We start from the raw sequence: 27,223 nt of genomic DNA, 5'->3' as shown, positions 1-27,223 counted from the left end.
CCAAGGGAGTGTTGGCAGCAACCTGCCTGCCAGGCTCTAATTCCGTCTTTCTTAACCGAGCAATTGGGCGGGCTTTCCCCATTCTAGACACAGCCCAGTCAGGTCAGCTCATATCCACAAACATCATGACCCTGAAAAGGAAGTCTGCTAGGAGGGATAATCAGTAATGAGAGGAAAAGAAGGATCAACAGATGTCAAAATAATTGGGGAATGACTACCCTGTGAGGCAGAGAAAGAATCCCAAGATAGGAATCATTGGAGCTCAGAATAGAGCCCAGTGGTACAGCTGGTGCTCAGCATGCGTCAGGCCCTGGGTCCCATCCCTAGCATTGAAAAACAATCTAAACCCACTAAGATAGGAAATGTAACACAAACTGGACCCTAACACCCGTCTGAGACTTCACCTACTGTCCCTCCTTGCTCTTCCCCAGCCATGGTGGTGGTTCATGTGTGGAATAAGCCCAAGTCCCAGGAGCACCTGACAATCCCATCTGAACCCCTGGGGCCAAGGCCAAGTCTAGATGGAACTTTTCTGTTCCTTTGTTTTGCGGGTTATAAAATAGTTCCGCTTGGATTTCCCTAGCAATTCAAAAAGTGCTGTATTACAGTTACTCTAATAAAACTAAAAGTACACATTTTCTCTAGTCACAAATTTAAGAATCATTCTTGTTTAATGTGAAAATCAAGGTCTGATGCCACTGTAAAGTGAGTGGAACATGGTCATACTGTCACCTGCTTTGCTCTAAGAAAACCTAGCTACTCAAACCAGTTACTGTAAATTATACTCAGAGATTTAATATTTCCTTTAAAAACATTCTGAAAGTTTTAAAATACCAATCCAGCAAGAGAGGACAAGAAATTAATTGGGACAATTATGCTGTTCTCTTAGAAACAACCCCATCATTGCATTCATCTCCTGAGTTTCCACTGTACAGAACTTGTGTTCTTATGAGGTCATTCTGTAACCATGAAGCAAATGAGCAAACTTCTCTAGGCTGAGTCTGAGTCTTGCATTCTTCTGTGGTACAATGCTGCTTAGGGTGGCCCACAGACAGACAGTACTGGCATTATGCAAAGTGATCATGTTCTATTTTAGACTGTCTGAATCAGAACATCTAAGGATGGGGCCCAAAAATTTGTTCCCGTGATTCTTAGGCACATTCAAATTTTAAACTCTCTGATGTAGCATGTTTGCATCATTACCTTGTGGCATGAATGACATCACAGTCTTCCCACTGATTCTGGAACTGATTCATATTTTTCTTCAAGGTACAGTTTGAAGCTGGGTACAGTGGTATACACCTGTGAATCCAGCAACTCAGGAGGCTGAGGCAGGAGGATCACAAGTTCAAAGCCAGCCTCCGCAATTTAGTGAGGCCCTAAGCAACTTAGCAAGACTCTCAAAATTTTAAAAAGGGCTGTGGTTCAAAATTTAAAAAAAAAAAAAATTTAAGGGATGTGACTCAGTGATTAAGCACCCCTGGATTTAAAAAAAAAGATACATGGGCTGGGGATGTGGCTCAAGCGGTAGAGCGCTCGCCTGGCATGCGTGGGGCCCGGGTTCCATCCTCAGCACCACATACAAACAAAGATGTTGTGTCTGCCAATAACTAAAAAAAAAAAAAAAAAAATATATATATATATATATATATATATATATATATATATATATATATGAAAAGAAAAGAAAAAGATACAGTTTGAAGGTAGGTCAATGTATTTATAAAGTAAATGCTTATTTATTGATTACTATTTGCTTTTCTGAAGCCTGGGGGGCTGAGACAGGGATTGTCACAATTCCTGGAAAAGGCTCAGCTAAATTTTTTTAAAAGTATCTAGTTCTTGTTCTTTCTTCTGAGATTTTCAAACTGGTCATACTGGAAACAGGAAAAGGACTTTTCTGTTTCACCCCAGATCTGGGAAAGTCAGTGTGAATTTCTCAGGAGCTCTGGAGGATGGGAGCAACACTGGACAGAGCCACAGATGACACCAAGAGTCGAGCAGGACTGAGCAGCGTGGAGGCACCAGTGGGCCAGGGTGTGAGGAGTCTGTCCCAGCACTGGTGAGACCTGAGCGATGGCTGGAGCGTGCGGTTGCCTGTGAACACTGGTTGGGTTAAGAAGCCACCATTAAAAAGCAAACATTGGGGCTGGGGTTGTGGCTCAGTGGTAGAGTGCTCACCTTGCATGTGCAAGGCCCTGGGTTCAATCCTAAGCACCTCATAAAAATAAATAAGTTATTGTGTACAACTACCAAAAAAAAATAAATAAATAAATAAAAGCAAACATTGCAGCACAACAACTTTTACAATGCAAAATTTACTAAATACAGTTACCAAATAATTTCTCTACTTTAGATTTAATTCCACAAAATATGGGTCCCTTTCACACTGCTTGATTATTTTCACAACACCAGAGATAATTCCCAAACTTTACAGTTCTTTACCTGTTTCTCTCAAGAGACTTGTCTTTATTTTGGGGGTTGCGGGAGGGCCACTGGGGATTAAACTCAGGGGCACTGGACCAATGAGCCACATCCCCAGCCCTATTGTGTATTTTATTTAGAGACAAGGCTATCACTGAGTTGCTTAGCACCTCGATGTTGTTTAGCACCTCGATGTTGTTGAGGCTGGCTTTGAACTCGGGATACTCCTGCCGCTGGGATTACAGGCATGTGCTACAGCGCCTGGCAGACTTTTCTTTTTAAAATATCAAACCATGTCTAAAAATCCTGTAGACTTTTTTAAAAATCTGAATTATTTTACATGATGACGAAAGAATCTTGCCAACCATTAGGGCAAGCTGGCTAACACTGGGAACCCATTAGGTTTAACAGTTGTACAGGCTGATCAACTGCTACCATCCATAATGCTAGTGCCACAAGCAAATAAGGTCATTTATATTCTGAAAGCTCATTTGTCTGTACATCTTACACAGTGAGGTATAAAGTCATGTTTTATTAACTTTTTTTTATTATTAATGTAACAAATAATTTCTTCCACAATGGCAACTGTGGTAAAAAATGCCAACATCAGCCAACCTGCCAACATATCCTATGGTCTTTTAATTAATATAGTGCATAGACATTTATAAACTACACAGCCATACAATTTATAAGCAACTAATAATTTTGAAATGTTAGAATATAATAAAGTTACACTGCAAATAGTTTATTTTCCTCACATTATTTTTCATATTCACATGACCCACATTTTTTTTTATCAGACTCCATTAAATTCTAGATTTAAATAGAATTAAGCATAAAACAAAATAGCTCTTATCAGTATCTAAGCCATTTAAAGCTATTCTCTAAAAAACAAGTTATTCAACCCACGGCAAACATGGAGAAAGTTGGAGCTGAAGCTTTGGTTCCCCATAGTTTGATCTGTTAAACCCATGGGAACTTTCAAGATTCAGTTTTTTAGTAGCTTCATGCCATAAAGGTAACTGTCACTAGTGGAATGTCCATTAGCCAAAGAAAGACCCCCAGACACATTCGACAGGGTGTTCAACCTGCAGAAAATGGGGAGTATGGAGTGGTATGCAATCAGATTAACACGTTTTTAATCCTTAGTTAAACATAAATATTATACCTAAATAACAATCTCGAAGGAGCTTGAAACTTAAATCATGAACTAAACTAACCAACCCTGAAGAACGTAAAGGTTCTACTTGGAATGGAAATGATAACTGCTTGGCCAGTTTTCTGCAGTGAATCACAGACTGACATCGTGCAGTCAGTTCAGAGACTGCAGTGCTCCTCCCTGAGGCTGTAACAGTTAGGCCATTACCTGACATGTGCTTCAGGACACCCAGTGACAGCAAAACAGGTCAGTCCTATGACACACAGGGTTAGGTCTTGTAACTCTGAAGTGTTAGGTAAAACCAATGTTGGGTTTTCCTCATAACTTTTCCTTAAATCCTTTTATTTTCTTGAGTAAATCCAGGCCTACTTTGGGCTGTGGAAGCTGCGGCTGCTGCGGCTCGATGGCTCTTTTTCTACATTATGGTCCTATTTCTGCTAAATTGTCCTTCAAGTCTTAGTCAATTTTAGTTTCCTAAAAACTCTTCTTTTTAGAATACTGAAACTATCAGTAAATTTAAATTAAAAAAATTTTCAATCTTATTTTTCAAATACAACAGAATTCTGATATCTGATGCTGGGTGATTTCTGTTCACTTAGTATCAATGTTGTAAAGAGGTTCAACTGAACTTTTATTTAATGAGGTGAGTTTCAACTCTAAAAATGGTAAATTAACCTCTTTTTTTTTTGGTGGAAATCTAAAGTGTAACCATTAGGAGATTATCTTTAAGTTAAAAACACAAAATTAGGCCGACGATGATTAAATACAATGTTAACAAGTACATTGAGCAATAAACTGAAACTTTTTCATTTAACCGACATCTGCTAGTTTTTTATTAAGTATAAAGGCCAGTTAATCAATTCATTAGATTGGTCAAGGCAAGACACCTGAACTACACAACAGAATTTAAAAAGCAGTTGGTTTTGTAGTAGTTCTCTGGTAATCACACACGCACGCACACATACAAACAAATTGGTAGAGTACTCTGGATATTAGATTCCCCCATAATCTTGTATAATGCACTGTTCACAATCTGCAGTTTTTTGATAATGATATAAATCGGACATGACCAAATTAGAGATGACTGATAAACTCTTTTGGGAACTTTAGCTGTATTCCCCCAAAGATTGACTTTAAACTAAAAAAAAAAAAAAAAAAAAAATCATAAAAACACAAGATTTAACAGACACTTTGAAAAAAATCAAATTGTAACTCAATTTTATACTTTTTAAATATGACTAAGAAAAAAGTTTTTAGTAGTAATGTCTACATTTAAAAAAATGACAAACTATTAACTGGGTGAATCTGGGTTGGGGGAAAGCTATACAGTATTATTGCACTCCACGAATGTGCAGAATTCCAGAATGTGCCAGCACAGAAAAACTATTTTGCATTGAGGTTTTCCAAGAGGTACAACGAGCCTGCCAAGAAAGCATCTGGTCTGTACTAACAGCTGGCTGTCTTCAGTACAGGCCTTCATAGTGTCAGTCACGCTGCTCTTGCAAAGATCCCTTAATGTCTGAAAGATATACAGAAAAGAATACTCCAATTACCACCCTGCAAAAACTCTTTTTAGAAAGTCAACTAACTGATCAGAAAAGAACCCAGAACAACTCTGCTGAGAAAAAGTTAATCAAACTCCTCTTTCCATATTCACACATTTGCTTATAAGTTTCCTATCTTGAACATGCTAAAAAAATTTGTGTACTCTTAGAAACTAATTAGCTGAAGATATGGAGAGGGTATGTATACTCTACTGTATCAATTCTGGCTATCCGCAGTTCAGAGTTTAAAGAATTACATTAAAAGGCCTTCAAGATAAAATTATTAACACAATCTTACTTAACTTTGGCAGGTTCAAACTCTATTGATGTATAAATCTTAATGAAGGACACATCCATCTGTTTAACCTTAAATTGGAAACTTAAGTGATAATATGTGTAATATCTACTTACACTCATGATAAGAATTAACAGAAACCCACACAAAACTAGTATATTTTTAAGTACTTACAAAAGAGTTTTCAGTGCTGATAGGTGGGGCTATGATCGATGATGTGGAATTGAATCCATGTGCACGTTGAGTTTCATTTCATTGTCAAGAATTTGAACAAGTTGTTGCATGGATGGAAGATGACCAGATTCCAGCTTAGACCATACAGGCACGTCTGTAAAACATAAATAGTACCCCCATACCAAAATTAAAGATAGTTCTATAAGAGACCTTCATTCCACAAATATTTATCAAGTGTCTATGTACTCAACTGGGAATACAAAGGTGAGCAGAAGCTCCTGTTCTTAGGGAGTTTACACTCTACAAGAGGAAATACCAAGAACTACATAAATAGCTACACCATTAAAATTGTATACTAAAAGTAAAACTAGAAAGTGCTCTAGTGCTCCACTGCTGACTAGTCAGAGAAGCAATATTATTTAAACTGAGATCTAAAAAGTAAAGAAAAGTGACCAAGATAAGAGTGAGACTTGGGGCTGGGGCTCAGTGGTAGAGCACTTGCAAGGCATTTGTGAGGCACTGGGTTCAATTCTCAGCACCACATATAAATAAATAAAAATAAAGGTCTATTGACAACTAAAAAATATTTTAAAAAGGAGTGAAGCTTTATGAGCGCAGGAAACCTCTAAGACCGAGAAGTATAAAAACGAGATGGAAACCAAAGAGTGATCCAAAGGGTAGCTGGAATGAGGCGGAGGGAGACAGAGGGCTGTGGGGAGAGTTAGACTGGGGTTAACAAACTGCAGCGAAACAAGAAACAAACATTTTTTCTAGGAATACAGTTTCTGTCACAGCCATTCAACTCTCATGGCAGCCTAAAGAATGTGCACACTATGTTTGGGCGAAACTTTATTTATAACACCGGCAGCAAAAAGAGTATGAAACACAGGACACAGTTTACAGACCCTTAACTAGATCTCGCACAGCCTTTTGGCCATATTAAATATTCTGGTCTTTATCTTGGAAAAAGTAGTAAAGCCATTTAATGAATTTGACATACTCAAGTGACAAGATAAAATCTGCATTAAAAAACAAACAAAAAAAACCCTCTTTTAGAGCAGATATTGGCAATTTTTTTCTGTAAAAAGCCAGATAGAAAATATTTTAGCTTTATGGACCAAGAAATAAAATCAAGGGTATTATAGAGGTATAATTATGTAACTAGAAAGAAAAATTTCCATGACTTTTCATTGATGAAAAGACCATCAGTTATGAACACAGCTTTGAATTTCATATGATTTCTATATGTCATATTCTTTTGTTGTTGCTTTTTAACTATTTAATTATGTAAACATGGTTGTTAGCTAATGGCCCCTATCTGCAGAAGGCAACAAGTTAACTGCAGCACAAACTAGCATGATGGCAGTGAAGTGAACAGAAGGAGATTTCTGAGCCATTTAGAGGACAGAACTGAGAAGACCTGATGATTGACCAAACATGGGTAGTAAAGGAGAAGTTGAAAGAATCAAATATGCCAGAGGAGAAGCAAATTAATAGAATACAGGAATCGTAGGGAAAAAAAAGTAATCAAGAGTTTACTTTGGAGCAGGTTATGTTTAAGATTCCTGAGTACTACACCGAGAAAAGATAAGGACCAGACAGATAATGTAACACAAGAAGAGGGCCAACCCTTCAAAAAATTCTAAAAATTCAAGTAGAGGTAAAGACAAGAGAATAAGTTAAAATTTTCTAAATTCTGGTTCTGGATCTTTGATTTTTATCAAATAAACCTCTCATATCAACATTAAAGAAGTATCTCTTATGAAAAACAGAAAAGGCTTTTGCTCACTAGAAATCACTTAAAATGTATCACAACATGCAAACTATTCAAAACCTACCATTTAAAGTTATCTCAAATGCACCTGTTGACATACACTGGTTCTCAATCATGTTGCTTAAGAAGAAAACCATCATACATGCATAGACCTAAAAGAAAATATAATCAAGCACAACAGGCAACAAAGTCATTTCAAGTTAAAACATGACAACTTAAGACACAGTAATTTTTTAAATAAATGGTATCATTTTTTATTTGTTCAATTCTCTTTTAAAATCTGCTTTAAAAATTTCCACTACTTCTGTTATTCCATAGGTTCAGACAACACCCACAGAGCAAGGAAACTGGAGCACCAATTTATAGCTCTACAGATGTTAAAGAACTTACAGAGGATGCTCACACTATACATAGAATTTCTATGAGACAGCATAATAACCAGTTTACAAAAGAATGCCAGTATAAGTAGGGTTCATTTTACCGTTTTTATAATGCAATATATGAATTCACAAGAGACTAGTGATGCAATAATCAGTAACTTCAAGCATCCAATACAATCTTTTATGTTTCAAACAAATCATTTTAAGTCAAAATAAAAAAGAGGTGGGTGAGAGAGCACTGGCATATTAGTCATTCACGTGAGAAGGCAAGTCTATGCTCTCCCCAAAGAGGCTAGAAGCTCTTCCTTATGTACAAAAAGGTTTTTCCTCTTTTTCTTTTTTAGTTGTAGTTTTTATTTTTATGTAGTGGCCTCATGCACACTAGGCAAGTGCTCTACCACTGAACCACAACCCTGGCTCAAACAGAAGAGTTTTCATTTAGCAAAATCACCAAACTAAAAGTTGGATATAGTGAGAAAGCCAATTCACAGCAAGCTGTTTCAGAAAAATGTCTACAGCAGACAAGAAAGAGCTTTCCCTCTGCCCCACTTGAGTTAGGTGGATTTTGATTTCCTAACATTTGGGAACATGAGTCTACTTTCATAGAAATAAAACACAAGGAACTGTCATAAAAGTTACAGCTTGTCGCCGGGCACAGTGGTGCACACCTGTAATCATAGCAGCTTGGGAGGCTGAGGCAGGAGAATCACGAGTTCAAAGCCAACCTCAGCAAAAGCGAGGCGCTGGGCTGGGGTTGTGGCTAGTGCTTGCCCAGCATGCATGAGGCACTGGGTTTGATCCTCAGCACCACATAAAAATAAAAGTGTCCACCTACAACTAAAACAAATATTAAAAAAAAAAAAAAAAAAAAGTGAGTGCTTAACAACTCAGTGAAACCCTGCTCTAAAGAAAATACAAAATAGGGCTGAAGATGTGGCTAAGTGGTTGCAAGCCTCTGAGTTCAATCCCCAGAACCAAAAAAAGCTACAGCTTGTAAGAATATTTTTCACAGCAGAACAACAATGATGTACACATCTACAGAGGTAAAATGTACAAAGGACAATTTGGAATCAATTAAGTATACCACAAAATATTATCAGCAGTTAAGTGCTCAGCTTCCCATTCTTAATCCTTTGAAAATTAACATTTTGTTAATGACAGGGCAGACATACTTCCAATTAGAGATAACAAACACTTGAGGAGTTTATGCTAAGAGTCTTGCCTATTCCTGGAACCAAGTGGTTCCCTAGGAGAAGTACAACTGTGTCAGGAGTCTGGTAAAGGAATTAAGCCTAGACCTAATGGACAAACTGGACAGAGGGCTCCACAAGAGAACCTGCCCCCGGGGGAAAGCATCTAAGTGATTCCCCACACAGAGATACATAAAATTAGATCCATTTCTGATAATGGTAGAAAATTCAGGAAAACAATGACTTTAAGTAAAATAGATGAAAATAAACATACTCTAGAAAGAATATATACTGTAAGACTCTACAAAGGAAAAGAAAAATAGCAAAGGAAACTCAAGATTCTTAAGTACATTTACATTTATTCTTTCTGGCAATTTGCCAAACAGACCCCTATAAACAGTTAGTTGAAGAACAAACAATTGAAAACAAAAAGGAGTTTTAATAAAAACCAATTAACAGAAACATTTTTTAATATGAATCAATCCATTAATGGCACATTAGTTGGGATAAAAGGTCAATTATATATATATATATATATATATATATATATATATGTAATATATATATATATAGTATTCTGATGACTATGACATGACCTAAATTATATCAAAATCAGGTTATAAAATTATTTTGTGTCCAGGTTCTTCTAAAACAATATCTCCCTTTATGCCCCCTAAATAAAAGGGTAAGACCATTACCCTTAAATATATTATTTTTAAGGCATAATGGAAATTGAAGCCAAGCGAAGTTAAGTCCTTGCCCAGAAATAAAGTGACAAAGCTGAAATAACGCACACTGATTAATGTAAATCAGTGACAAACACCCCATACCCAAAAGAAAAATCCATTACAGCCTTGTAACTGACAACCTAAGAATCTACAGTAGCCACAGTTATTGAGTCACATACCTTATTCTCCTGGCCCCACTGCCAGATGCTAGGAGCTTGCATGCCAAAGAAAGCAAAAGGGTCCTTGCCAACAATGATCAAGCCTATTAATACAAGTTTGAAGATTGACAGGAAAGAGGCTATGTGTCTGTTAAAATAAAAAAAAAAAAAAAAGAAGCCATAATTTCTCTTTAAAGTTTAATATTCAAGTACATGTATATAAACATTTTCTACAAATCTAAAAGTTACTAATCATTAAAAAGCAACTAAAGTTTATTGTACAGTTTTAAAACAAAATGTTTAATCTTTTAAGTCAATCTAAAAATAAAACTGAAAGTTATATAAATTGGCCTTTAAAAACATTATCATTTTAAGACAGTTCAGAACTTAATATCACTGATCCTCTATAAAATTTTGGGAAGGTGGGGGTATAATTCAGTATTAAAGAATATGCTTAGCATGTGTGAAGTCCTAGGTTCAACCTCTAGTATCAGTAAAAGAGGGGATTCTTAGCAGCCTATTTCCACATTAAAACTACATAAGCAAACCCTTTAAAAGGGTTGTCATCTCTGAAACAACCTCATTCCTTCTTACAGAAAAAGTCTATATAAGCTTGCTACTTATAAAGTAGCATTCTCTGCATACTACTGTAACCAATTAAGAAATTACAATAATCAAAGAAAAGTAATGAAACAATTCACAAAAGCTTGTAAAGTCAACTAAATTGTTTCCCTTTTAAGTTACTGAAGTTTACTTACCTATAAATTGGTTGAGGGAGGTAATTCTCTCCTTCGATTCGGATGTCTGGGTACCGCTGACTAATAACCCGCATGTACTCCTCAAACACCCGCCTGTAACCTCAGGAAACACTGCAGAAAAATAAGTGTTTCCATTAGGGTTGAGAATACACCTAGATTTATTCTTCAGTCAGAAAAAGGCTAAAAAGTATTACTAAGATTAAATTTCTTTCTCAAGATCCATCATAAATTAATGACTGAACCCATATGATGAATACAGGGAGTTTTCTTCCTTTTTACAAATTTCACAAATTTAAGTTACTTTACCTTCAAATAACTGCTCCCCCATTATAAAAATCAAACTTCTATAACTTTGGACTATTGTTAGACAACAGCAAATACCTATTCTCTCCCTCTCTCTCACACACACACATACACACACACATATTCAGTATAACTCACATATCACTTTGGCCTTTAAAAAAAAATCAGTGATATGAAAACAACTCTCATTCATCTGAAATAGAACTTTCAAATATGGGTTGCAAAAGTTATAAAAAAACATCAAGGTATGAGACACGAAACTGGCTTTCATTCCACTCTGCCCCAACCTGGGTAAGTTAGTTTTGCATAATCATAAGAGAAACTTTGGCTGGACTATTAGATCCCTTCTTATGCTAAAATTTAAATCTACTTTGTGAAGGAAAACAAAGACTGGGAAGGTAATTCTCAGCAACATGACATGACTCTGGAAATTAAGTCAACAGCATCTAATCTTCTCCACGACAAAAGTCTCTAAACAATTTACTTTCAGATGCAAGCTGCCCCAGCAAGAATAGAAAAATATGCTACCAACAGCATATCTGGAGAAAAGGAGAAAAAGAGCTTGCAAATTCAGGTAAACTGTCAAGTACTTAAGTTTACTAGGTTCTCAATTAAGGAATACATAAATACCATAAAGTGACAAAGTCACCACTTGGTACAGAGGAAGCAGCATCAGTAAGTTTCAGTGGAGTAAAACCTAAGAAAAAAACCCCCAACGACCACCATTACCAACCCAAGTTGGAAAAGCACAGAGTTTACACTGTGATAGGGTGAAACAATATAAATGTTAGTAGATCCCATGTAAGAAAACCTGCTTTTAAAAAAAAAAAAGCTATGCATGGTGGTGCACACCTGTTAATTCCAAATCCCAGCAACTTGGAGGCTAAGGCAAGAGGATTACAAGTCTGAGGCCAGCCTTGGCGACTCAGTGACACCTTGTCTCAAAATAAAACAAAAAGAGTGAGGTTGGGGATGTAGCTCAGTGGTAGAGTGCTGGCTTACCATGTCCAAAACCCTGGGTTGATTCCTAGCACTACCAAAAGAACGAAACAAGGTGGAGGGTGTGTGTGGGGCGGGGGGCTCAGTGGTAGAGGGCCTCTCAGTTCAATCCCCAGCATCAAAAAAAGAGTGAAAGAGGACTGGGGTTATAGATCATCAGTAGAATGCTCACCTAGCATGTGGGAGGCCCTGGGATAGATCCCCAGTACCTCATAAAAATAAATAAATAAAGGTATTATGTCCAAATACAACTAAAAAATAAGTATTTAAAAAAAAAGAGTATAAGACAAATTTGACTGTCATTCTTTAGAGAAAATATTTCCTTTACTGTTAGAATGAGATTTTTTCAAGAGTAAATCTCTAAAAACATATGAATTCTTTTCAGAGATAAACCTCTACAGCTAAATATTTAAACAAACTTACAAATCTCCAGATGCCTTTTCTTTTCTTTTTTTAGAAAGAGTGAGAGAGAGAGAGAGAGAGAGAATTTTTTAATATTTATTTTTTTAGTTTTTGGCGTGCACAACATCTTTGTTTGTATGTGGTGCTGAGGATCAAACCAGGCCGCACGCATGCCAGGTGATCGCGCTACCGCTTGAGCCACATCCCCAGCCCTCCAGATGCCTTTTCTAACATCCACCTAGCCTAATATTATTATTACATTATATTTTTTATTCTTTTTAATCAATATCCTGAGCTTTTTTCTGAGTTCATATTATTAATCTGATGTAATTCCAAATTTACAGAAGAGTTGTAAGAATGGTGCAAAGATCCTAGGTAAATCCTATACCAGATCACCAGGTATTAGTATTCTGCCATAAGTTTCTATAATAAAAGTTTAATGTTTCTTTTGTTCTGAAGCCACTACAAAAATAACCTAGACAACCTTAAGCCTAACCATCTTAAAACCAAGAAATGCCACCTGATTTCAATGCCCAAATTGGCACTGGTGTCTACAATGGAGCTGATTATCTAAAATAATAGTATTTAAGTTTTTTTTTTTTTGTACCAGGGATTGAACCCAGAGGCAGCTTAACTACTGAGCCCCATTCCCAGACCCTTTTTTAATTTTAAATTTTGATACAGGGTCTCACTAATTTGCTTTGGGCCTCATTAAGTTGCTGAACTTGTAACCCTCCTACCTCAGCCTCCCGAGCTCCTGCAATTACAGGTGTACACCAAAGTATTTAACTTTTAATGCAATATTTGAGAATGAGAGACTTGGTTAATTTAGTTGAAACTTCTTTTTCATAGATGAAAGGGGAGAAAATGAAGCTCAGAGAGATCAAGTAACTTTTCCAAGTATACATTCATCTAAGATTTCACTTGTTCAGTTATCTATGGAACGCCTATCACGCATCAAGCACTGTAATTAGGCAGTGGTTTTTAGCAGTTGACACTGATAGATGCTGCCCTTAGTATCAGGACTGAAATATAGCCGGATTTTATGATTTGGGATCCTGGGCGTTTTCTACCTGACACCAAATACAACACCTACATGAAGAAGAGCCATCCTTTCCTGTATCTGAGAAGTCTGCTCCCCTTCCCCACAGTGCCAGCACTGGGTACCCACAGAGCTGGACTCTGGACTGCAGAGATCTTTGAGGCTCCTTCATGATGACAATACAAAGACTCTCCACATAGGAAAGTCAATCTTGTGGGCTCCTAGCAGTACCTAAAGGAAAGAGGCCCAGCTGGAGAGGCGTGTCTGAGTGCAGGAAACACTGCTGGTCAGACTCCTCCCAGTGACCCACTTTCTCAGCTATGTGCTTAAAAGCCTAAATTGACCCTTTGTTCTTCTAATCTCAAGTCTTCAGTTAAATTTCAGACCTTGCATGAAATTCCAAATAGAAATGGCCTGTAATCTCACAGTCCAAAAAAAAGATTTTAGGCTAATACTTTTCTATTTCTGAAGAATGAAGTGTTTCCGAGGCTGCCACACATGGTTTGACATGTTGCTTGTGCAATTCCTCTTTGTATTTGCCTTCAGACTAGTGAAGAAAAACCAAAAACTTTTTTCCAGTACAGTTGTATTCCCCCCAAATAATTTTCCCATCTTAAAAGCACTAATCATGACTACAAACAGATGTTTTCCAAGATGAAATATACCTATGGCTTGCTGAGGAGGCCAACGCTAAATTACAGTCAGATGGTAAAGAGCTAGTAAGCATTTCACCTCTGGCATCAAACCCAGCTCTTTCTAATTACTCCACTCTCTCTGGCTCAAGGAGTACATCTACCCATACATGTGAACATACTAAAAATGCAGCAATGGCTGTCTATTCCTGCTGCTACCAAAGGTTCTTGAAAAATAAGTCTAATTCTTGAAAAGAAATCTTAAAGTCTCACCACTTTGCAAAACCTTTTCTAGTAACAGAGACAACTTACTATAACTCAAATAGTTTCCCACAGTACTTTCCCCAAAGATTTTGCAAATAGGGGCTGGAGATGTGGCTCAAGTCGTAGCGTGCTAGCCTGGCATGCGTGCAGCCTGGGTTCGATCCTCAGCACCACATACAAACAAAGATGTTGTGTCCACCAAAAACAAACTAAAAAATAAATATTAAAAAATTCTCTCTCTTTAAAAAAAAAAAAGATTTTGCAAATATATTACATGTAATGTAATGATCAGAAAGGAAGTTTGAGGCACAGAGAAAAAACTCTTGTCCATGATATTTCAAACAGATACTGTGCTTTAAAGTCCATCATGTCTCCTCATTCACAGTACCAATAATTTCATTTCTCTCTACTACATCTGCTGCTAACTGAAGTCAAATATCTACTTTCATCAAACCCAAACCTGTCCCACACTCCTACCTTTCACAGCCCCCATATTAAAAGAAAGACTGGGGCTGGGTCTGTGTCAAAGTGGTAGAATGTGGTAGAATGTGTGCCCCACATCACAAGGATCTGGTTTCGATTCCCAACATTACAAAAAAAGAAAGAAAAAGAAGATACCATTAACAAAATCTTAGACACTGATTGCTATGAAGTAAATACTTGTGGTTTTCTGTTTTAATTATCTCTTCAACTCACCCTTCGCCTTTTATTAGCAATATCCATCCCACCGCCTGACCTGCTACAGGATTGGGTCCTATTTACATGAGACCAAAACCTAGCACATGTTCCAGAAATGCAACCTTCAGAAGAAGGTCCACAGCTTCTTTTCTAGAAAAGAAGAATGTTGATTTTAAAATGTGACTGTTAAGTGACATTTAACACTAGTCCTGTTGGATGGAGGAAAGTCAATCTTTCAATAGGACTGAGAAGAGAAGATAAGCCAAACTTCAGAGAAAAAGTGTACATTCTACTGAGTAAAGTACAGATATGAATCAGAAATGTGAACAAAGCCTTCTCAGATTTTTGAGTTCCTCATTTCAGTCTTTGATGCCCTGTGGCTTCTGCCTTTGGGCTCCAAGACCATTCTTTTAGAAATCTTTAAATGCATTCCCAATCACTGTCTATCCTCATTCAAATAGGTTTCTACTACTTGCATCCCAAAGTTTTCAACTAATATTTTCTGCACAACTGGAAGAAAATCATAAAGATGTTTTACAAATACTAGTTTCTGTCTACAGCACTAATAATCCCTAGCAGTTCTTTGATTATTGAAAACTGACTGCTACATTTTTAGATGTCTCCTTGTTCTGTTCTGTATAAGGCAGTAACAGACATTATGTGGAGCACATCACTTGCTCTAAGTGTTTTAAGCAATAAAATATGAACAAGGTGCTCCATAAATCACACAAGAAACAAGATGCTCAAGAAGCAAATAAGAAGCTAATCTGATAAATTACTTTTTTAAAAGATGCAAGCAGCTGGAGAGGATTAGGAGAGATAGAATTAACTGGTCATAACTTTCCTAGCCTTGTGTTTATATACATGACCAGGGTAACTCCACATCATGTATGACCACAAGAGTGGGAACCTAACAGAATAAGTTATACTTTACGTATATTCTGCCAAAATACATTCTGTCATGTATAACTAGGGAAAAAAAGATGCAAGCAGAATTTCTCACACACTTCACACTAAGATTAAAAAACATAAATCAGAACATGTTCCTTTTTCAATTTTTTAAAATATTATTATTTTTTTTAGTTGTAGTTGCACCCAATACCTTTATTTACATGTGGTGCTGAGGATGGAACCCAGGGCCTTGCATGTGCTAGGCGAGCGTTCTACCACTCAGCCCCAGCCCCTTTCTTTCTTTTTTTTTTTTAAGAATTGCAAAAACAACACTAAAGAGGTGACAGCTTATCAAGTTAAGAAACTGTGTGATGAGACAGCTGACTTCCTTTCCAGTGCCCACCATGAGAACAAAACACAAATTCTAAAGTGGCTTTGGAGCAGCAATTCCAACTCCTGGCTGCTACAGTGAGTGTGCTCAACTGTCACCTGAAATGAGCCTGCAGGTGAAATTACAAAAGGGGGAGAAGACAATTTAAAAAAGCACCCATAAGAGCTTCCTAGTTTGGATAATAAATTAAAACAGTACACAATATATGTTATTTTTTTATTAGTATAATGACTTACTAAAATGCAACAAGGGCGAATTTTATGGCATGTGAATTATATCTAAATTTTTAAATGTATAAAAAAAGATAAAAACTAAATAATAAATGTAGGACTTTGACAAAGAGACAATTCCTTCAAAATGCAGATAAATCAGGGGCTGGGATTGTGTCTCAGTGGTAGAGTACTCGCCTACCATGCATGAGGCACTAGGTTCAATACTCAGTACCACATGAAGTAAAATAAAGATATTGTTGTCCACCTAAAACTAAAAAATAAAAAAAATTTTAAAAAGCAGATAAATCACTATTTATCAAATTATCTTTATTGAGTCACTTTGAATGGCTGCATACAATATAACTGTTAATAAAAAAAAAAATACTTTCCAAGTAAAGTAATCAAATTCCTTCCCCAGCAAGAACTTAAGCAATTTATAAATTGGGGAGGAGAGGTTGCCACAGGGCCAACCACGGTAGCCTACAAAATACTGTACCCCCCCCTTTTGTAAAGCAAATATTGACTGTTGACAAATATTCTAAGCTCCAAAGATAAGCATCAAGCAAAACACAAAAATTTATGTATCTTTGCCACTGGTAATGTTCTAATAGCAAATAATGCTATAGTTTGTTAGTTGATAATATCTGAAGCTGTTTCTCTTGTCTTGCTTGAGAATAGAGAAGAAAAAAAACCTGAGGGATTATAAAAAAAGTCACAAAATTAAAGAGCAGAAAAGTAACCAAAAGATTAAAAATAAGAGCAACTTCAAAAACAATCTACAATAAGCAGAAAAAGAGATGTGGAGGTGTGGGAGGCCAACCTTATGGGTGACTGAGTTACACTCCCCAGCTGGGTGCTGAGGCGCTCAGTCACAGAAAAGGGTGTGTCTTGCTACAGCCCCATGGGTGAAGCTATGCTCACCTGTTCCTTTGTAATATAACCCCTTGCCCTGTTTAGGATAGAATCTTCCATGGAAGTGCCTTGTGTGTGTCCCTTCCTCTTACTGTGCCCTTGGGTGTGGCCTACCCAGGTGTCAGTCAACCTGCTGACAGTGGACATCATGAAGATAAGACTCAGCCCCTGAAACCTGACCCCTTGCCTCATTGAATAGCTTCTCCTCAATAAAAGGGGTCAGCACGTGCTCTGGCTCTCTCTTTCTGTGGACCCTTAAGGTCAGAGGAGCCGTCACAGCAACCCCAAAGAAAAAGGTATTTGTGTCTCTTGTGTGGTTATTTCGTGCAGCCCAGTTAGCCCAGTTAGCCCAGTTCAACTAGAGTGACCCCTGAGCCTTTTAGTCGTGAGAACAGAAACCCGGCATGGAGGATTGCAGGAAAACTCAAAATCAAAAAGCAGAACTAAAACATATTTTGAGGACCCAGCAGATCAAAACCACAATGATCTGGGAACTTACATGTACTAGGATGGCTACCATCAGAAGAATAGAACACAGCAAGTATTGGTGAGGGTGCAGTACTGTGATCCCTGTGCATGGATGGGGCAAATGTAAAGTGGTGTAACCATTAAGGAAAACAGAATGGAGGTGCCTAAAATTTTAAAAATTAAGAGTTACCATATGATCCAGCCACTATGGTTTGAGTAGAATCTGTTGCCTTCAAATGGCATGCTAAGATGTGACTGCCACAGTGGAAGTGTTGGGAGGAGAACCTTCAGAGAGGTCCAGACTTGAGAGGAGTTAATTCTGGGAGAAGAGCTAGTTGTGATAAAGCAAGTCTGCCTGCTGTGCCTTCTCTCTTCCTGGCTCACTCCCTTTTGCCACTGGTGAAGTAGCATGGGCTTTGCCAGTTTCGTAGCCAGGCTTTTAAGACTTCCAACTTCTAAAACCTTCAGCCAAAATAAACTTCTTTCCTTTGTTAATGACAGGTTTCAAGTATTCTGGTTCAGTAATGTAAAAAAAAATTTAAAAAATGAAGACACAGGTGATCCCACTTGTAGGTGTATAGTATACAAAAGAATTCAAAGCAGGATCTTCTTTTTTTTTTTTTTCCCTTTTTTGTGGTGCTGGGGTTTGAACCAAGGGCCTTGTGCATGCAAATCAAGCACTCTACCAACTGAGCTATATATCCCCACCCCTCAAAGCAGGATCTTGAAGATATATTTGTATACCATGTTGATCATAGCATTGTTGACTACCGTGAAATAAAATGTCCATCAGCTGATAAATAAAGAAAATGGCTGGATTTATTTATCTACATACAATGAATACTATGCTGACTTAAAAACGGGGAAATCCTGCCATTTGCTACAACATGGATGAAATTTGAGAGCAATACACTGAAAAAAAAAAAACTGTATGATTCCATACACCAATAAAGTATCTAAAGTGGTCACAACCGGGGAAGAAAAGAGAGCGGAGTTAGTGCTCAGTAGGGATAGTCTCAGTGCTGCAAGATGAAAAAGTTCTAAATCTCCTGCACAACAAAACGTGAATATACTCAATAATAATGAACAGCACCCTTCAAAAAGGTTAATACGATAAATTGAATGTTATACATTTTTTACCACAATTAAAAAATTTTTTTTCAAAAACATATCTTGAAGTCGTAAGGGGAAAATGATGTGGTAGACAAAATTCAAACTGGTACAGAAGGCCAATAAACAAAAATTACACAAAAATCTGAACAGTATCAATAATGAATTGATCAGATTTTGTTTCCTATTAAAAAAAAAACAAGAAGAAAGAAAAGAAAACCTTTCTGAGAGCCCACCAAACATTTACAACTACTGAGCATCATTAGGTCACAGAGAAAACCCAATAAGCAAAAAAAAGCAAATATCATTTTGGGACAAAATAGAAAAATTTAAAAATCCACTTTATGATGTTCCAGAAGTTTTAACTAATTGAAGTACGTCGAAATTTAAAATGTGATATCTTTGACATAATCACATTATGCTTCTATGGGTTTATTTTATGGAAACAATGGAGTGAATATGCAAAGGTATTTAAGAATATTTATCTCAACATGTAACTTTATGAACAATTCAGGAAGGCCCTGGTTAAATAAGGGCACACTCACTCTATGCAATGTTATGCCTATGGATGGAGAGCTATATTTACAGATATGAAAAGTGTGGGGTACGCTTTTAAAAAGCATACAATTATGAGCTTACTCATGTAAAATTACATCACACCATGTCATTCTGAAGGAATGCTGCACAGTATACAGGGTACCTTACTTTCCATTTCCATTTTTGGTCCCCTCCTCCTGCTGTATGCTAAGTCAGCTTCATTTGTATACTTCTAGCTTGTGCAGCCCTTTCTATCTCCTGGAGTTCTCCACACCCTTCAAGACTTGATCTCCATCTACTTCTCTGCAAAGCCTCCCAGCTCCCGGAATAAGGGAGCCTTCTTTCCTCTAACCCTCTATTTCACATCTCATTGAGAACACTTATTCTTTTTACTATAAATACTAGTATATCTGTCTCTCCTACATATTGTAAAAAAAAAAAAAAAAAAAAAAATCACATCTTCCTAAGAATTGAAAAAAAGGGGGTAAACAAGTGGCATGGGAAAAGGAAGCATAAGCAAAAAAGTTTAGTGTATGTCACTATCACTAAGAGAACCAATTATCAGTGGTTCAAAGCAAAACCTACATAACAAGAAGTCTTCCTCAGCAATTCCAAGCTGCACCTGTCATAAGGAGGAATGTGAAAACAAGACTGCCCTTTTAGGAAAACAGGGAAAGTGACCATCAGAGAAGCCAGAGGGCTCCAACTACACTCTTAACTGGCAAAGAGAGAAAAGAAGATAAACAAATATATGTGCTTTCACTTTCTTCCTTTAAGTCTTCTAACAGTACAACACAGAATATCAGAGGTAAATGGAAAGCAACCAACATTCTCTCATTATACAGATGAACAAGCTGAGTGCTGATGAGATGACTCATTTACCAAACATTACTCAGAGCATAAGGGTTAGACAGAATAAGAACCTGGTCTCCAAACTGCTAACCCAGAAAATGAGCGGTTCCTGTTCAAGATAGTCAAAATTTATAGGGATATCCTGGATTTAAAAAAATATATATTTAGTTGTAGACGGACACAGTAACTTTATTTTGCTTATTTATTTTTTTTATTGGTGCTGAGGATCAAACCCAGTGCCTCATATGTGTGGGGCAAGTGCTCTACCACTGAGCCACAACCCCAGCCCTATCCTAAATTTTTACATGATACATTTGACTTGATTTTCTAACAGTCATCTAATGGCAAACTGTAAGAAAATGATGTTTCAATTTTCTGTAATAGAATATGAAACTTTAAAAATCATTCAGTCATATTTTACCTACATCTAAAAGCTTTGAACTAAGCACTTCATTCATTATTAAGGAGAGACAACTATTATGTGCACAATGTTCAATTAGATGTTGCAGCTTTCTGTTCTGTAAAAAAAAAAAAAAAAGGCAAAAAATTCAAAGCAAACAAAATTATAAATACCATATAAACTTTATAAAATTTTAAAAATTTAAACCATCAATAGGTGTAGCCACAACCATTTTTTTCCTCTGACATTCTACTTCTAATAGTCTGCTGTTATTTGATTCCAAGATGCATATTTTCCTATAATTACCATCTCTAAAAAAAAAAAAGAAAGAAACAAAATTAAAATCCACAGGATTTATCTTATGACCATTACTGTGACATAAATGGTAGTATATTTCCTTTCTAAATGATATATAAAATAATAGTGCATCCAACAATCCATTGTATCTTTGGTTTGGCGAAATACAGCATCTGCTAACTTAACTTTTCTAGTTTGTTACTACAGGTATTCTGGAATGATTAACATTTCTTTGTGAAGTTTTTGTTCTATTACGTTTTCAAAGTTCAGGATTCCAAACCCAAGTTCAGTGGAGCACAGCTATAATCCCAGCTACTAGGGAGGCTAAGGCAAGGGGGATTCAATCTTGAGGCCAACCTGAGCTACTGAGCAAGACCCTCTCTTAAAATAAAACAATTATAAAAAGGACTGGGAATGTGAGACTTGTCTACTAGATGCAATCCCCAGCACTTTAAGAAATAAGCAGATAAAAATGAATCAAGACTCCTTCTCTTCCTTCTCACCAAAAAACTGTTGTCTTCATTCTGGAGAATGGCACAGCATCATGGCCAAACTCAGAAATCATCTTGGACAGTTCTCGCTTCAGGACATCTCTCCAATATCCTTGGGGGGTGGGGGGGGATTGGTTCCAAGACTTGCCCCCCAATACCAAAAATCTGTAGATGTGCAAGTCTCTTATATAAAACAGTGTAGTATTTGCATACAACTACCCACACCCCCCTGTATACTTTGAGTCACCTCTAGATGACTTATAGTACCTAAAAGTATCAATGCTGTTAATAGTTGTGCTGTAGGGCATGATGACAAGAAAAACTTGTGTATGTGTTCAGTACACATGCCACTTTTCCCCCTCAGATATTTTTGATCCAAGGTTGGCTGAGTCCATAGATATGCAGCCCACAGTTACAGAGGGCCAAATGTAATTCATCACCCACAGCTGCTAAATTTGTCTCCCAGAGAGCTCTCAAACCTCTATGCATTCCCCCAACCAGCTCTCTAACCCAAGCTCCATCATCTCTTCCATGGACAACTCCAGAAGCCCCACTCCGTGCCTTCCCATAATGAAGCTAGCTGGTCTCTCTCACACAGGGGCTGACAGACACTCAAAGTCCTATGCCTCTTGCTCTTTGAAGTCGGCTGGGCTTCTCATGTAAACTCTGTTCTTTCCTGCCACTGTCCATTATTCCCATTACCTATAGAAAGCTCATTCCAAATAAATCTTATCACTTGAATCCCAGTTTAAAATTTGCTTCCTGATCCCAACTAGATTACTCTCATACCACCTAAACTGCAGTTAGAACTTGGATGTCCTACAATAACAGCAGTGGGTAATTAACAAAATGTGACAATTCTGCCATATTCTGCTTATGTTTTGAAATCTTAACTTTGTTTAATCTACTTTTCTCAGTAGTAATCCAACTGTCAAATGTTTAAGTAAACATCAACTATAAAGGTTGTAGTCAGTAATCTCTTTAAACTGCAGCAACTACAGATTTGATTACATGTTAAATCATATACATGGAAAAAAATAAACATATGCCAAATATCATCCCTTTGAATACACACATAAAATGCAAAGCAAACAAAGTTAACAAGGGAACTGTAAGCTCCATTAGAGAAGGTTTTATGCAAGTGTGGTGCTTCGGTGGGCCTCACACATGCAAGGCATGTGCATGACCACTGAGCTACATCCCTAGCCCTTTTTATTTTATTTTGAGATAGGATTGCCCAAGCTGGCCTTAAATTTGCAATCCTCCTGAGACAGCCTTCTAAGTAGCTGAGATTACAGGTGACCACTGTGCTGGGCAAGAACTTTCTTTCAACGCTTAATAACCTAAATAACCAGGACAAATTTTTCACAAATATAAAATCAATGTCTTCAAAATTAACAAATTCTATCGTTCAATCAACCAACAAAAAAAGCCAAAGACTCAGATACAAAGAATAATACTGAACCATTTTTGCAAACTTTATGAGGTATCACACCTGTCTCATTCACCAGGAAATCTCTGAGTACTAATAAATGTATTCAAAATGTATATATGAACACAGAGTAGGAAATGCTATCACAAGCTTGACCTCTCCCCAATTTGATTCCATTGTGTGCTGTACTGCTATTTCATTCTAACAATTATAAAAATGGTGTACTTACCAGATATGTTGAACTACAGTTATTTAGCAAAAACTACATCTAATAAATTCAAAACACAGAGCAAAGTAAATCAATTGAAAGTAAAAGTAGTGCTTTCATAAATGTTAAGAAAAGCCGCATTTCATAGCACTGAAATTTCATTTTTCATGCATTTATCCTGAACGACATTAGCTTCCTCTCCTTTCCCAAACTTGCAAATGAATGTTCAAGAATCTAACAAAACCATAAACTTAATATTCACTTTATTACAAACAGATTAATCTCTGCAGGGGAAAAGCAACAAACAAGCAGCTAAATTTATCTTTATTTAGTAGGACATAATACAAGTTACTTCCCATGTGTATATAAAAAAAAAAAAAAAAAAAATGGAAGCAGGGCATAGGGGCACATGCCTGTAATCCCTGGCTAAGGAGGCTGAGGCAGGAGGATCAGAGTTCAAAGTCAGCCTCAGCAAAAAAAAAAAAAAAAAAAAGTAGGACACTAAGCAACTCAGTGAGACCCAGTCTGGAAATAAAATACAAAATAGGGTTGGGGATGTGGCTCAGTGGAGCACCCTGAGTTCAATCTCCACTACCCCTCCCCCCACCAAAAAAAATGAAAGCACTTTTGTTATGTAACATATTCAGAACGACTGTGAATGAAACTCTGTAGACTTCAGAAACAAGTCATATTTAAAACAAAATTTTTAAAAAGTTAAGCATCTAGACATCAAGTTATGAATTTTTTAAAAAGCTCGATGAGCACCCCCTTCACGGTTATACACATACTCAGAAGGCTGAGGAAAGGAGAAAAACAAGTCCAAGGCCAGCTGAGCCACTGAAGGAGACCACCTATTAAACTGAAAAAGGGCTGGGCATGTAGCTCAGTGGTATAGTTTGCCTAGCATGTACAAGGCCCTGGGTTCAATCCTTAGTACGACAAAACCAACCAAACAAAAAAACCTCATATGGCCTGTGTGCCCTGCCCTATATTTTACTTACATATTTTGAAAACCTTGTTATGAATAACTTCAGTAGAAGGTACACCTTAAACTGTAACAAGAATTCCAGTGCATGAAAATCTAAAAGAAGAGTATTTTGAAAAGGCAAAAGCCCAAGCAAGAAATAGGACAGTAGAATATAGAAAAATATAACTAGAAAAGAGGACTCTTTTTAAAACCACTTTCACGCTTAATACTTAATCTTTTAGGTTGTTAAAATGATCACCTTTCTAATTAAAAAAACAAACAAACAAACAAACAAAAAAACAGTAGAGTATGTGCTCCGCATGGCTAGGACCTGGTTGGCTCTCCAGGACGCGCACAAACCCTCAGACCCTACTGTCATTTCTTAGGTATTATATGAAACATTACATGTTCCAGACACACAATTAACCATAAAGTTCTTTTCTGTGATTCTTGTAACCAGAAATAAATAACAGTTTTCATTCCAAAAATAGTTTCACCATCTTATTTTGACTCTGGTTCAAATGTCACAAACTTAAAAAAAAATCCTTGGTTTTCAGTGATGAGGCCAAACGCAGGTGGAAGGCGCGGCACCGGACTCGGGGGCCGACCCAAGGGGCTGGGAAGCGATTTGGGACGAACCGGGGCAACGCCGACATTCCAAAGGCTAGGGCTCCGCGGGCGCGTGGCGGTCCCCACCTTGCGACCCAGCCGCCGCCCGCAACCCGGGCGAACCGTCCCGCCGCTCGAGCAACGGCTCCCACCCAGGGCCGCCGCGGTCACTGAGGCCCGGCGCTCCGGGTCGGCCCCGGCGGGCGACCAGCCGCACCCGCTGCGCTGAGCGCCGGCGTGGGCTCCGCGTGACGCCGCCAGCGGCCCTCATCCGCGCCCTCAGCGTCCACCCTTCTCGCGCCCCCCACCGCCCCGTCCCGCCTTCCCAGCCGGCAGAAGGCAAGCGAGCGGTTGTACCGGGACCCGAGCGCGGCCGCGACGACCCACCAGGGGCCCACTGCGGAGGGGCGCCGGGAAGACGCAGCGGAGACTCGGCGTCTAGGCCGCGAAGCCGGGGCCTCGCGTAAAACGCGACGCCAGGCCTGGCGCACCACTCACCAAATCTGGAACTTGAGCAGCGGCCCCGTAGCGTACTGCATCTTTAACCTCTTGCTGGGCACGCCGCCCAGGTTGGCCGAGGCCTCGCTCCGGGCCACCGCCGACGCCGCCACCAGGAGAAGCAGCAGAAGCCTCATCTTACTCGAGACTGTCGCTGCGGCCGCCTTCAGACCGAGACTGCGGCCGCCCAAAGCCTCGCTGCCGGCGGCTCCCCACGGCGCAGGCGCGGTCCGCCGAAGACGGGAGGGAGGCCGCGCCGCGCCTGCGCGCCCGCGCCCGCGCGGCTCGGGGAGGGAGCCCGGAGTTGTGCGGCTGCTTCACCCGGAACCATCTTGAACGTGTGCAGAGGAAGGCGAGGGGGCGGCAGGTGCAGCCGGGCTTGCAATTACTGCCTGCTGCAGTGTGGGGTCTGCGTGCAGTGTTACCAGTCCAGCTGCCCGAGAAAGGAGTGCCTTCTCTATCCAGCTCATTCATTGCCTTTTACTCCCTACTTCCTTTCTCGACCTTCTCCCTTCGTTTTTTGCTCAGTGATCTTGGGAGAATCTCTTTGCTTTGCTTTTCTTCTCATTTCATTTGTAAACACCTGATGACCTCACTCATTGTTACGTTTGAGAACAGTGAAAATTCATATCAAGGAAAAAAGATGACCAATAATCTGTTCTTATAATAAGGAACCGGTATCTAAAAACACAAATGCATCCTTAGAAATCTTGTAAAATTTATTTTCTATTTTTTTTTCTTTCATTTAGATCTGGTTTTTCTAAAAAACAAAAACAAAACCTAGCAAACTTTCAAAAATAATTCTTATTCGATTTGCTTATTCTGCCGTTGATTTTTAAACTTTAGACTTTTCTCCCCAGCAGTTTCAGGTTCACAACAAAATCGAGCTCCAGGCACACGTATCCCCATTATCAACAGCCCTTTCTAAGGTGGTAGGTAGTTATAATGGACAAGCCCACATCGGCACATCATTATTCCCCTAAGGTGGGATAGAAGAAATAAAAAACAGAAAGAAATCCTAAAGAAAGGGCAAGGAAGCCGGGTGCAGTGGCGTATTCCTGTAATGCCAGTGACTCTGGAGGCTGAGGCAGGAGAATTGCGAGTTTTCAAAGCCAGCCTCCGCAATGGGGAGGCACTGAGCAACTCAGTGAGACCCTGTCTCTAAATAAAATACAAAATAAGGCTGGGGATGTGGCTTAGTGGTTGAGTGCCCCTGAGAAAGAAAGGAAGGGAGGGAGGGAAAAGCAAAGAAATTTGTTTTGTTGTGGTGTTGGGGATTGAATCCAGGGCCTTGTACGTGGCAGGTAAGCATGCTACCAACTGAGCTATTTCCCAAGCCCGGAAATCTAGTTTTAACCTGAGGTTTCTGCCTACCTTTCCAAGCCTGTCACTCCTAAAGCCAAGTTCTTGCCCAGATCTGTCACTCCCAAATTTCTGGGACATCTGAACATCTTGCAGTTAACGGTAAATTCCCTTACTTATAATTACCTTATGCACTGTTAATTAGCCCACTAATATATTAAGCAAACGGCAGATATTTTAAGAAAACCTAAAATTTAGGGGACTTTCCAGTGTTAATTGATCAGATAATGGAGACCATATCAGCCTAAGAATTCTAAGAATGATCAAACCATAAACAATCTTGTGATCACCAGACTGATATGATTCCTACATTCCTTCCCATACACAGCCCTCACCAAGTTTCCTTTAAAAAAGGAAGTGGGAATCCCAAAATTTGTCTCAATCTTTAGATGGCCCACATTCTCTTCTTTAATGTGTATTTCTTGGTTTATCCTAAAAGACATCTTTCTCTTGAAATAGCCCACATTCTCCCTTGAATGTGCATCTGATTTCCTAATGAATCACTGTCTGTGCCTTTACTGATACACCCTGGAAATCAATATTGGCCACGTAGGTCAAGGACTTCACTTTTCCTGAGTTGAGCTCCCCTCTTCTCCAAGAATTCTTTGAGTCTCACTTCTGGTGATTTATCTGGTGACAACCCAAAATTCAAAGTTTATATTTGGCTTCATTTTTGATATAG

General features: G+C 38.4%; 1 protein-coding gene across 1 annotated transcript; it reads right to left on the bottom strand.

The window, feature by feature from the left end:
* Positions 1-2,936: 2,936 nt before the first annotated feature.
* On the bottom strand, positions 2,937-25,395 carry Selenot (selenoprotein T). The gene is made up of 6 exons (XM_076868312.2): positions 25,180-25,395; positions 10,585-10,695; positions 9,848-9,974; positions 7,435-7,522; positions 5,597-5,750; positions 2,937-5,102 (listed from the first exon to the last, which is right to left on the bottom strand). Exons 1-5 carry the CDS (start codon positions 25,314-25,316, stop codon positions 5,626-5,628), a joined length of 588 nt encoding a protein of 195 aa, XP_076724427.1. The 5' UTR covers positions 25,317-25,395; the 3' UTR covers positions 2,937-5,102; positions 5,597-5,625.
* Positions 25,396-27,223: the final 1,828 nt, after the last annotated feature.

The sequence above is a fragment of the Callospermophilus lateralis genome, chromosome 10, assembly GCF_048772815.1.
Source record: "Callospermophilus lateralis isolate mCalLat2 chromosome 10, mCalLat2.hap1, whole genome shotgun sequence".
NCBI lineage: Eukaryota > Metazoa > Chordata > Mammalia > Rodentia > Sciuridae > Callospermophilus > Callospermophilus lateralis.
This window is presented reverse-complemented; position numbering and strand designations above follow the sequence as displayed.